Genomic DNA, 13,196 nt, shown 5'->3' on the forward strand with positions numbered 1-13,196 from the left:
CTACCATCTCCCACCAGGCTATATCTCCCTCCTCCTACCGTCTCCCACCAGGCTATATCTCCCTCCTGCCTGGTCTTTCAGACCTCCACCTAGCCCATAGCCCCCTCCAGGACTCTTTCTTCACAGTACGATGACTGTGCTACTGACCGTGATTTAACCCTGCATGGCACCATCTCTATCAGTGTGATCCCTCACTCTGTGTTATACTTGACATGGCTAGAGATGGAGCTAGCCTAGCTAGCCACATATTATCCTTGTTTTATTACCTGCATCTTTTAGGCTCAGATTCAGCATGGGGCTAATTGAGTTAAATGGATAGTGATAGCTTAGATGATTTCGTCTGTCTTTCCTTTATTAGGCCAATTTAGCATGTGGCTCGGTGCATTATGCTGTTTAATGAAAGCCGTTCTCAGCGGTTTATCTCTGTTGGAATGTGAAACAGGAATATCACTGCACAGGTTCACTTAACTGGCACTGATAGCTTGCCCAGTTCCCTAATTCAAAGGGAATTTAAATCCGGTAATCTGATTTAAGCAACTCTGACTGTCATTTCCTGCCTTTACAGTTGAGTTTTTCTTCCTTTCTTTTTGATTTATTCGATTTCCCTCAGTCCTTATTTTTCTCCTCTTCCCTTGGTTGAGGTTTTCATTTGTCTCCCCCCCCTCCCTCCAGGTACCAAGTACTGTGAAATATGTCATGTCCGTTTTCCTAATTTCTCTTTATCTGGTTACGGTGGCCCCAGGAGGCTGATGGTAGAAGTGGGGGCTGCTGCCGCTGTGATTTGTGACCCTGCCTATCTCTGGCTGCATGGGGCTTTAATGCCATGCCTCTGCCCTTCTCCTGCTGATGAAACAGGCCCTTGCACTCCCCTGATAGGCTGCTAATTTATATAATAAACTGACAGGCGGCCATGATAAGGGCTAGCAACTGCTCCTCAACAGCAGGGAGGGAAGGGGAGATTGGTGTGTGTGTGTGTGTGTGTGTGGGTGGGTGGGGGGGGTGATGGTAAAGGGAGAAGGGGGAGTGGTATCTGAGATACAGGGTAATATTTTACACAAAGCTCAAGCCCCTCTCTCTCTCTCTCTCTCTCCACATTTACTTACCCTGCCACTGTTGCTAGGGAAAGGAAGACCATGGAGTCGTCTCCCCTGCGCACACACAAACACACACTTGACTTTTGTATTTATTTGTTATCGTGCTACTGATGTTGATTGCGGCATTGTTGGGAAAGAGCAAGCAAGAAAGGCCTTTCACTGTAATTGTGCATGTGACAATAAAAACGTGAAACTTGAAACACACACACACACACACACATCATGGCTGGCTGTGAAAACGTCACCGTGTGCTGGGGGGACGACTCCATTCACACTGTGGAATGCATTACTATGTTAATTGTGCTCGAGGTGAGGGAGGCTCAATATCTAATGGTTTCTGGTTGACAGTCATGTGGGAGTGTGTCTCTGTCTTCTTTACACTTCTGGGTGTGTATGTGGAGGGGTGTCTGTAATCTTGCCGCGCCACACCTGTTCTGACTGGTGGGGCGTCCTACCTCCCTCCCTCCCCCTCTCCCTCCAGCCCCCCGCCCCCCTTAACCCTGCCTATCTGCCTGACAGTGTGGGGAAAATGCTCACGGGCTTATGATAAACGACCACTCGGGAGGTCATTAAGTTTGTGGAACAGAGGAGGAGTATAAGAAGGACAAACGAGCGTAGATCAGAGGAGGGAGATAATTAATTTGGTGTCCCTGTTGCAGTGCGGTGGCAGACAGACAGGCAGGCGGGCAGGCCGGTCATGTATGGCTGAACACAGCAGCAGCCACTCCAGTCTCAGATCCACCTTCACGTTAGCTGCTGTATCAGTCCCACCGCCTGACATTTTGTTTTCTACTGCTACTGTACTGCATCCAAGAGTAGGGAGTGCTGATCTAGGATCAGGTACCCCTGTACATAATATTATATAGTACGTAATAGTAATCATTATATTCTAAAATGCTAAACTTGATTGGAGATCAGCAATCCTACTCTGAGACGCTATGAATTCGGCACAGGTATGCCAAATGGCGAGCAAGCAAGAGAGTTGGGGTTAGAGAGTGATTTCACTTTATGCGTGGTTGTTGCTGGGGGGAAATATTTATCAAAGCAATGGCTACCCTGACATGATTGTTACATAAATGGCAGATGAAATACGACCTTCGTGGCGGCTTTGGATCCAGTCCAGGCTCTTAATGGCAGAATGGCTGTAAGGGGGATGAAGGAGTCAGGGGAGGTGGCTGGAGCCAGAGGGTGGGTAGAGGAGGCAGGAGGAGGTGGCTGGAGCCAGAGGGTGGGTAGAGGAGGCAGGAGGAGGTGGCTGGAGCCAGAGGGTGGGTAGAGGAGGCAGGAGGAGGTGGCTGGAGCCAGAGGGTGGGTAGAGGAGGCAGGAGGAGGTGGCTGGAGCCAGAGGGTGGGTAGAGGAGGCAGGAGGAGGTGGCTGGAGCCAGAGGGTGGGTAGAGGAGGCAGGAGGAGGTGGCTGGAGCCAGAGGGTGGGTAGAGGAGGCAGGAGGAGGTGGCTGGAGCCAGAGGGTGGGTAGAGGAGGCAGGAGGAGGTGGCTGGAGCCAGAGAGTGGCTAGAGGAGACAGGAGGAGGTGGCTGGAGCCAGAGGGTGGCTAGAGGAGGCAGGAGGAGGTGGCTGGAGCCAGAGGGTGGGTAGAGGAGACAGGAGGAGGTAGCTGGAGCTAGAGGGTGGGTAGAGGAGGCAGGAGGAGGTGGCTGGAGCCAGAGGGTGGCTGGAGGAGGTGGCTGGAGCCAGAAGGTGGGTAGAGGAGGTTGGAGGGGGTGTTGGCCGTTGGGTGACAGTGGAGGAGGAGAGTAGGTGTCGGAGCAGGGTGACAGTGATGAAACACCAACCCGGGACGCAAATTAACAGAAGTGTGTGGCGGGTGGTGTGGGGAGGTGGCGGGTGGGCAGGGACAGAGTGGGGCTGCCAGGGTAATTGAGAGCTTGGTTGTCTGTGCCAGCTAGCGTGCCTCCTCTGAGTCCCCCCCCCCCCTCCGCATATCTCTCTGCTCCCTCTCCCGCTTTGATAAATGAATGGTCTGTGAAGTGGATGCTCTGTGATGTGCAGTGTTGCATCATGTCATGGCCGCCCAGTGCCCACACCTGTGTTAGTCCAGACAGAACAGGAGTGGTAGTGACACACCCTCCCTGCCCTGCCTTCCCTCTCCTCTCCCCATGGATGGATGGTGGTAGGTGGGTTGTACCATGGGAGGGATGCAGGGGGATGTTGGAGGAACATATGGCTGAATGGTTCATGCATCAAACAGCACTGCAGGGAATATGGTGCATATTGATTGGCTTTGTGTAAAAAGAATCCCGACTTTAGGCTCGAAGGTAGAGCAGAGGCAATAAGGCATCATCACTATCGATCAGTATCGGCCCATGGATGAAATACAGTAAGTTTGTTCCCATGTCTTTGTCAGCTAAACCCACTGCATGCATTTGGTTGGAGTGTTATAGGCCATAGCTGGTCTGTGGTGGTCAGTGGGTGTTTGTTCCATGCTTCCGAAAGGGATTGGGAGGATAGTCAATGTGGAAAAGAGCATCTGCTATGATTGAAATATAAACAGTCAAATGTGAAAGTTTGTGGGTTTGGAACCACAACATAATCCCTCACACAGCACCAGCAAAGCCTATTTTTGATATTCCGCAGTTAAACAGTCAAATGATTCTATTCTGTACAAAATGTACCCAGAGATTATTTTCACGAGGACTAGGAGTAGGGTTTCTGCTTGGGTCTCTGTTTGGCATTTTGTTATGGTTTAGTTTTCTCCCTAACCACCACACATACCTATAGCCCTCCTCCCCCTCCTCCATTTGGAAATATCTAGCTCAGTGTTCAGGAATGCAAAGCACGCAATATGAGCTGTAGATCAAAGGTAAGGCTTCGCCCCGGACAGATCGTTTGATATAAAGCACTGGGAAATTGGTCTCTCAGCAGTCTTTTCTCAATGAGGTTAATTGAATGTGGGTAATTGCTGACCTTCCTGTCTTTGTGAAATCACATCCTTAACTGATCAATGCCTTTCATAAATTCCTGGCTGAAGGTCATTCTGTTGATTACATTTCTACCCAGCCCGCTACAGAGCTACAGCCAAAGCTCATTAGCTTCATTGTGCAGAATTTAGTGGAAACGCTTTTAATGCTTTTTACAATTGCTAACCATTTGTTATATTTCTCTGCAGTGACAGCAGATGTAGAAATGCCCCACTACATTAAGTGTCTCACTAAATGTTGGGTATTGGTTTTCCCGCTCCCTCCCTCTGTGTGCTACTATCTGGAGATTTATGCAGCCAATACGTCAGACGTGTTCTGGGAAGTTGAGGGACTTGTAACTTGTGGTGTAATTCGTAATTTGGCATTCCCTAAATCCTGGAACTATGGTGCTGTGTGTGGCTGTTTGGGGAGTTAGCACTCCGTTGGTGGGATTACACGCCCCTCCCCCCCTCCACCGCCTACCTGCCTCGTTCCCTCCCTCCCTCTCTCTCTCTCTCTCTCTCTCTCTCTCTCTCTCTCTCTCCCCACACCAGGCCTGGTGAGGAAACGAGAGGATTTCACAGCTGCTGTGAGCAGGCCCCGGCTGAGTTCTATGACCTCCTTGTTGCATTTTTGTCCGTTTTTCTTTCTCTCTTTTTTCTCTCCAGCAGGCAGGCAGCATGTTTCCTCAGGGAGCCCTTGTGTGGCTCGGAGGAAGCTGAATCATAAAGCATGGCTAATGAATAGAATAGAGAAGGAAAGCTAAAGCCTGCTGACGGCTCTCCTGAGAGAAGGCCAGGCCACGAAGCCTCAGGCTCAAATAGCAGACTGCCCCAAAAGTCAGGCTTCCTGCAGCCCAGTCCAAGGGCTTTTGGCTCGCGGCAATGAGGCTTGAATTTCCTTTGTTTTTAAATTGTTAGATTTCCCTGTTTCCTTTGGAAAACCTGGCCTTTGGTTGGTGCCCCCCTCTCCTTTCCTCCCCTCTCCTCTTTTTCAGTTCTCCTCTTTCGTTCCCTGTCTGTTTTTTAATAGTGGCCAGGGTTCCGCTCAACAAAGACAGTGTGATTTAGTTATTTTATACATGACCTCTGCGCACCGCAACCACAGGCGCAGAAACTGCCAACAGAACAGCCCCCTGGAAAAAAATTTACTTGACCAAGCTAACCCAGAAGTTCATAGCAACAACATTTTTTTGCCAAAAGCAGACCCTGTTTTGACATGCCTAAGAACTGCCTTTGTAATTTGGCCTTGTAATTATGAATTACTGACTCATGTGGGGAAGAGTGGATACAAAACAGAGCATTACATCTCAACACTGGTTGTTGAAACAACTAAGTTTGTTGGAATATAAAAACAATTAGCTAGCAACAGAATTCGCCTTTACTGAACACATACGGATACAGAGGTCTTAGTCTGGCCCACGGGTGATTTGAGTTTTAAAAAACACCGTTCGGGGGAGGGAAACAAACTCAATGTACTTTAAAATGACTAAATCAAATTGGAACTGTGTAGACATGATAATCAACCTATATTCATTCTGTTTCTTGACTGTCCAGCTCGCTAACATTCACTAGACAGTCAGGTATCGTGGAAAATTCCAAAAAACAATGGATAGAGGACTATTTTTTGCTAGTTTTGACCGCAAGGAAATATAATACATTTTCAGTGCAGCCATCCGGACCTCGTTAAAGACCAAATGCAGCCACTGGGGCAAAACTAGTTTGACACCCCTGTTTAACATCCAATACAGGTAGCCTAGTGGTTAGAGCGTTGGACTAGTAATAGTAGTAGTTTAGAGAATGACCAAACCATTTTGTTTTCATGGTCGTGTGTGCCTCTCCGAGCTCCCAGCACCCAGACCTCGACCCAGCTCCCGTGTCCACTTGACAAGCATTCATTTCTCCTGGTCCATATTTTCACACAGGCCCTCCAGGGCAGCCTGTGATTCAGACAGGCGGACGGGTGGTGAGGCTTGCTACATGGAGCGTTTAATGTGGAGCGCTAGCTCACAAAGAGCGTAGTGTTGCAGACACCCTGGTTCTGGGAGAATGGACGAGGCCAATGCGGAACACTTGTCTTTTTCTCCTCTTCACCAACAGGGTGGAATGCCACACGGCAACACTGCTACTGAAGCTAAGGATTCACTTCTACCTCTGCCTTGAAAATACACCATGCCCTTATACTGTACCATACCTTGACTGGGTGTTAAAGAGTTATTGGAGCACTTTAGAGGCTGGAGGAGCACTGTTATAGTTTATATTAAAAGAGAGGGTGTCTCCACATAAACACTTTAGTCTCTTGTTCAGTAAAGGCGGTAGCAGTGTCTAGATTGGAAGGTATTAGAAGAAGAGTCTTCAAAACACTTGAGCAGACTGAGAGAAGCCAAGGAGCGACATCTGTGTTTACAGTGTGTTCTCCCTCTGATTCACTGACAGTGCTTTACATATGTTCTCTTTGTGCTGTGTAAACTACAATGGTGGCAGTTAAGGACACTGGGGCCCAATGGATGAAGCTCAGTTTTAACAGCTTTTCTTAGTCCTGGCGAGGAGGCGAGGAGGGGAAACAGTGATTTACACCAAGACTGACCTCGTAGGATAAGGAAGATGTTTCGTGTTAATATTATCTTTTGAATGCATACTTTTGTCACCCTCTCGCAAAATAGCAGGTTGTCTGTGGTTGATTTATGACTCCAGAGCTGTGTTTAAAAGTTCTGTGTCTCGCCGGCCGGTTTGATGTGTACTTTTGTTCAAATGTATGGCGTGTTTTCTTTCTGGAGAGGCTTGCCAGAATCTCCACATACATCTGACCAGGGAGGGAAACGCTCCCAATGTTTAGTCTACACGTCTCTGCTGTCACTTCATAGTCAGATGCCTTTTTCCCCTTCCAGCTTTTTGTCTCTGGCCATTACTCACAGTGGTGTATTTGCTCGACTCTCAGGAGGGACTCGCCTCTTAACAACTTCTCTCAACTGAACCTTTATAACTGTGGACATTATATAGTCGTGATTTAATGCAGAGTTGGATAAAGCAAATATTTAATGTAACATTTTCTTCTAAAATCATATTTTGACGACAATGATTCAATAATGAAAATTATTACAGTGTGGCTTGAACGAGAGTTCGATTTTCTTCGATTTACAATTGACAGGTTGAGCAGCATTAGGTTGTTGTGGTCGTTCGTTGTGTTGTGGTCGTTCATAGTGTCGCGGCGGGGTCGTGTGTTGTGTTGTGTGTAGGGTCTTTGTACGTTCTCAGCTCCTGCTAAGATCCTGCAGAGGCTGATCCACCATACAGTAGTGCCCTCTTCCTCTGCTCTCCTCTCTGACAACCTCATGTGCTGTGAGTATGAGTGGGCTGGCTGGCTCTCAGGTGGCACAACAGTGCCCCCTAATGTTACCTTGGCTCTGTCTGGACTGAAAGAGTTCAGCTCTGCTTAGAGAGAGAGACGTTGTGAGAATAAGGAACTCAGTCAGGTGCAGAGGGGCTGCTTCTCAATGAAGTAGATTGAACACAAGTCAAGGAGGCACTGTGATGATTATCTATGGGTGAAGTGGAGTACAGGAGCTGTATTGGAATGGGGAGCTATTGTGTCCATATACATAGGTTGCAGTAGATCAGTGGAAATATGTCTGTTGGACCCAATAGAGACATCCATGTTAGCCATCTTGGTGGTCCCAAATGGAATAGAATTAGTGTGTTATAATCATGAACATTTTTGGCTGAGGTTTTTGAAGGATCCAATCCCGTCCTCTATTGTGTCGTGAATGCAATGCAGTTTGTCACGTTCTCTGAGGTGTCCCACCTTCGTCTGGAAACTACCAATGTCTTCCACAGAGGTCATCCATCTAACCAGACTATTAATGTTTCTCCGTCCTCTTGTCTTCCAGGTATCTGACGTAGGATCCGAGAAACTATTTTCCCCCACTACACCCAAAGGTAAGACTTTTGTTCTTCTCTAGTCACCACAAACCATTTCCCCCCTGTGTGGTCCACTATCGTCCTTATAGATTACATTTCAATGAACACCAAGGCAGTTTATAACATGCCAACAATGTCTTCTGATTCTAATCTGATTGAGCACAAATCAGAACATCCACATTTGTATATTTTCTTCCCTGTGGAACTGTGTTGGGACACCCAACCGAAGGCCGACATATCTCCCTTCCCACACACAACATTCAGGCTCATTAGAGTGGATTTACAGGCTCCGTGCCACATGCTCCCAATCCATAAATGGGAAGGTCCCCCCAGGCTACAAGGCTTCTGACAGCAGGCCAGACAGTAATGGCGGCCAGAGGCCAGGACAGAGGAGGGATGAGGAGGGAGGGGCCTGAGCCTCTCAGTCGACATAATCACAGGTCCACTGGGAATTGACGGAGGGTTTAGGGGTCGGAAGAGTGTAGGACAGGAGTACTGCACCTGTACTCAGACTGAATGGGGAGCTGGTGTAAGGATATGGAGGCGGGCAGGGGAGCGGAGGGGTGGACAGTCCCCTGCCTGATGAAAGATAGCAGTATGTAGTCCACGTCCCCCCCAGGGCAGGAACCAGACCCATTAACAGATGCCGCATGATGGATATTGTGTAAAATGGGGCCATTTTCAGGAGGAGATAGAAAGAGTGCATGTCTGCGGGCCAGCTTGCCTTGGATAGATTAGGACCCAGCCTGTTTTATGCCTGAACAGAAACAGTAAATTACAACTTTCAGACATTACAGTATGGAGCTCATGATTTTCAAAACAGCCAGGACACATGTCCAAGCCTCGAGTGTACTACCGTCGTTGTCAGTTACGATTGTTGTTGTTGGCCGAGTTGCTGGTTTATCACATGCACGCATGTGCAGACACACACACACACACACACACACACACACACACACACACACACACACACACACACACACATACACTGACTCTCTCCCACATCCAGTCTGGAGAGGGCCTAGCTGTGTCAGTGGGTCTTGGGGAAATCCTGCTAATGTGAATCCCATTCCATGTCCAATGCACACCATGCGGACCCAGGAATTAGGACTGGAGAATTACATCCAGGCAATCCCATCAGAGGTCCCTGCCTGTTTGTCACAGGGATCAACGGCACTGTGTGTGTGTGTGTGTGTGTGTGTGTGTGTGTGTGTGTGTGTGTGTGTGTGTGTGTGTGTGTGTGCGTGTGCGTGTGTGTGCGTGTGTGTGAAAGTCCGGCAACAATAAGGGCACCAGATTAGGATTAGGATGAAAAGGAAAAGCCAGGGGATGGCTCTGGCTGGATCATCTGATTCAGTGATGAGTGAGAGGTTATTATCGTGTTAGCTGCTACCATTGCACGCAGTCCCTTTGCCAACGTACTGTAATGGATCCTAGTTTTAGGTCCTCTGTGTGTGTGTGTGTGTGTGTGTGTGTGTGTGTGTGTGTGTGTGTGTGTGTGTGTGTGTGTGTGTGTGTGTGTGTGTGTGTGTGTGTGTGTGTGTGTGTGTGCGTGTGCGTGTGTGTGTGTGCATTAATGTGTGGTTCATACATGTGTATGTGTAAGCCAGGCCTGTGTGTAGAATGCAGAGCAGCCTGGAGGATGTTTTCCTCTAGTTTACCATGCATTGTATCTATGTCCTATTACCAGTCTGCCACTCAGTCCTTAGGGACCAATCTACATTCTACAATCCTCTCAGCCTCTGATCACTGGGCCTACACAGCTCTTGGCTCCGAGAGATTGGGCGCACTCACTCACATACACACACACACACACACACACACACGCACACGCACACAGTTGGTAAAGCACTGAAAGTGCTAATGAGCATTTTGACTAATTTCCTGCATTTTGACATTTTGCTCGTTTCTGACAATTTCACCTTTCATTAGTCATTGTAGATGAGCTGCATCATCACCAAGTTGACAGTCCAACATAGTAATCATTGAAGGCAGTCAACCACAATAATGGCCTTAAAGGGATATGTTGGGATTTTGGCAAGGAGGCCCTTTATCTTTTTCCCCAGAGTAGGAGGAACTTGTGGATACCATTTTTATGTCTCCGTGTGCAGTTTGAAAGAAGTTGCTAACTAGCGCTAGTGTAATTGCTATCTCTGTTAGCGCAATGACTGGTATTCTATGATATCTGCTAGCATGCTAGCAGATACCATAGATTTCCAATCATTGCACTAATGCTAGTTAGCATTGGCTTGCGAAACTACCTCTAAACTTTCTTCATACTGGACACAGAGACAGAAGAATGGTATCCACGAGTGCATCTGACTCTGTGGAAGTAGATAAAGGGCAAATGTTTCCCTTTTAGTAACACTCAGAAATCCGAGCATTTCTTCATCTCAGTATCACTACCTCCTTCACAGCATCAATGCAGTTTTCTTTATGCTATGGAAAACAGTATTCTTCAACCTTCTGGAGTCTGACCTTAGTGCATGACTGCGGTGCTTTCAATGATTAGGTAAGAAGGTTCCGGTAGCTACCAGCTAGCTCCAGTATGGTAAAGGACAGACGTTACCTAACTATTATCAGAGTTGTTGTTTAGCTTCGTCGTGAACTTCCTGAGAACTATTGATTTCTTGAAGGAGAAACACTGTCTTAAAGTCTTGTGTGGGGCTTTGGGGCATTGCATTTATTGAAAGAGATCTGGTTGCAGTTCAGAGTTGACATTTCTCAGTTCTTGGAAGGCGAATGAAAAGCTAAATGTAGCTGCTGAGGATGTATGGGTTCTGCCACCAGGAGAGGATAAACATACTTCGTGGGTACTTACGAAACTCAAGCAGAGCTCCTATGGAAAAAGAGAGCGTGACATACCACCTACCTACCAGAAACTGGAAACACACAGAGACGCTAGTGAAAGCAGGAAATGTCTGAGGGGAACAGCACTCTAGTTCTCTCACTCTGCCTGGGAGGCCATTTTGGCTCTGTCGTGTCTAACAGGGGTTTCATCTGAGTGGACAGACGAACCCAATTTGTTCCCTGAGCCAAACCAGGGGCATCTTGGGATAGGTGGGGGAGAAAGATTGGTGAAAACCCATTTCTGAAGTGGATTTGTGCCCATATAATCCTGATTAATTTTGACCCGTTGTGCTCATTTTAAACAGCGCATTACAGTAAGCGTGAACACAGCGAGCTTCGGGCTAAACCAGGAGCTTAGCGGCTTTGAGAGGCTTAGCAGCAGATGGCATTTTAAGCTGGACTTAATAAATTGTTTCCATTAAACTTACCGGCCCACACATACTGGATTAGGCGAGCGGAACAAAGGAAGGAGGAGAGCGAGAGAGCAGAAGAAGTGGTGGAAAAAACACAACAGCCACCACCACCACACACAAATGACACTCCATGTAACTGTTACTGTAGCCACGGTTAAAGGTAGGACATGGTTTAGGCTACTGCTGCTTGCGTCACGGAGGTGGAATCCACTGTAGTTGGATATAGACATCAACTCGTCACGGATGTCAGAGACTAATTAGCTTAATTGACATGAGGGTAAACAAATAAACGAATGAATAAACCATTTAGCTTCCCCTGTGGAGGATTTAGCTTTGTTTATCCATACCTGTTCATATATAAAGAACCATACAATACAAACACCAATATCCAGAGGAATGGTATTCAGAATAGCTTTTTTTCCTAGCATTTTTCATATCCAGAATTCTCAGTACCAACATTGAGAACCCATTCCTTGTGGGGCTGAAGCCCCCCTCTCTCTCCCTCTCTCTCCCTCCTATGAGCTCATGGTAGCTCTCTAAGCCCTCATTATGTGCTACACAGCCCAGGGTCCCCGTGTCGAATCACTAATCAAGCGGCCTGTCTGCTCTGCAGCCCTGCCTGCCACTCAATAGGTGCTGAGTGCCCTTTGTTCCTGAAGGCTGCTGTTTGCTGCATGTCAATAACAGGGCTATGGCTTGGGTATAGCAGCCTATAGGTCCACTCCACACACAGCCAGGAATATAGAATAGAGTCAGTCATACCTCTTGCATGCACGAAGAGAGAGAAGAGACTAGAGAGGGGGAGGTTGGGTGGGTCAGGGGCAGGGAGAACAAGCAGATGAGAGTGTGTTTGTAATGCACCAGGCGATGCTCCTCTGGCCAGGTCATTGTGATGTTGCTAACCTCAGCGCGGCGGCGGCACAGTGTTTGTGGGCTTTCGCCCATTTAAATAATGACCAGCTAATCAGCTTTGCAGGCTGTTGAGTCTGACTGGAGGAGTGGAGCGAGCGCGTAGGAGAGAGTGGCTGACTGGGCCAGGCAGAGCTGGGCTGGGCTGGGTTGGGGGCAGACAGGATGCGTAATAGCGAGAACGCAGGGAGGGCGCAGGGGCTTTCTGTAGCCCACGCAGCCAGATTACAGGGCTGTATTAAATGCAGCCGTCACTGCGGAGGAATCTTAAGCCCGGTAAACCTCACTGCGGTACCTACTCTGATTGGTTTTGACGAAGCGCAGCTTGCTGGAAATGCCTTCTTTATCAGGGCCTGATGGCCTGTATTGACAGAACACTTATGTCTGGGCGCTCGGGGGGGTTCGTCATTTGGCACATAGACCACAGACACACTGTGTACTGTGCCATGAGGAGCTGGGTTGTTCCAGAATTTCCATGCTTCAGCTGGATGTTGCGCCCATAGAATAGTATGATTATCTTTCTATGGTTCCTCCGTCACTGCTCTCCCCACACTACCACCTCCGTAGTTATTGTCGAGCCTCTGCGCTAAAGCTCATTTGTTTCCCTGATTCAATTTACATTTTAAACAGGAGTAAATCCTTTCAGAATGCCCAGCCCCTTAATATGTTTCTCCCTCCCTGTGCTGTCTGTCGCCAGCCGGGGACAAAACAACATCACTAGAATCGGTGGGGAAACCAAAGCGTGTTTGTGTTTGTTTCTTTATTAATCCCCTCAGCTATTATTGTTCACGGTCATAGGAGAGCTTATGAGCTGGGTGATGATTTGTTTTTGGAGAAAGCGCCTGTTATTAATGCTCCTTTTATTGATAGTGCTAATGCTGTTTGTGCAGTCGTCCCTGTCAGAGAGATGAAAATGAATAGAGGGAGCGCTGCGGAGATAAGACACGTGTTTAATTATTAATTGAGCCATTACTGACAGAGATTGCCTTTTTTGATTTAAGGCAGGAAGCTGGCTTCAGGGAGAGAAAAAGCAATTACAGAATTCCCAGCCTGCACTGCAGCTGCCCATTGCTCTGCCGTGCGAGAGTGGAAAAA

General features: G+C 47.9%; 1 protein-coding gene across 1 annotated transcript in view; it reads left to right on the forward strand.

The window, feature by feature from the left end:
* Positions 1–13,196, forward strand: part of LOC135543262 (autism susceptibility gene 2 protein-like) — a 414,672-nt gene that overhangs the window by 363,504 nt on the left and 37,972 nt on the right. Inside the window, 1 exon segment of the mRNA XM_064970405.1 lies at positions 7,899–7,947. Coding sequence (XP_064826477.1) covers positions 7,899–7,947 — 49 coding nt within the window.

Source organism: Oncorhynchus masou, chromosome 1 (assembly GCF_036934945.1).
Source record: "Oncorhynchus masou masou isolate Uvic2021 chromosome 1, UVic_Omas_1.1, whole genome shotgun sequence".
In the NCBI taxonomy this organism is placed as follows: domain Eukaryota; kingdom Metazoa; phylum Chordata; class Actinopteri; order Salmoniformes; family Salmonidae; genus Oncorhynchus; species Oncorhynchus masou.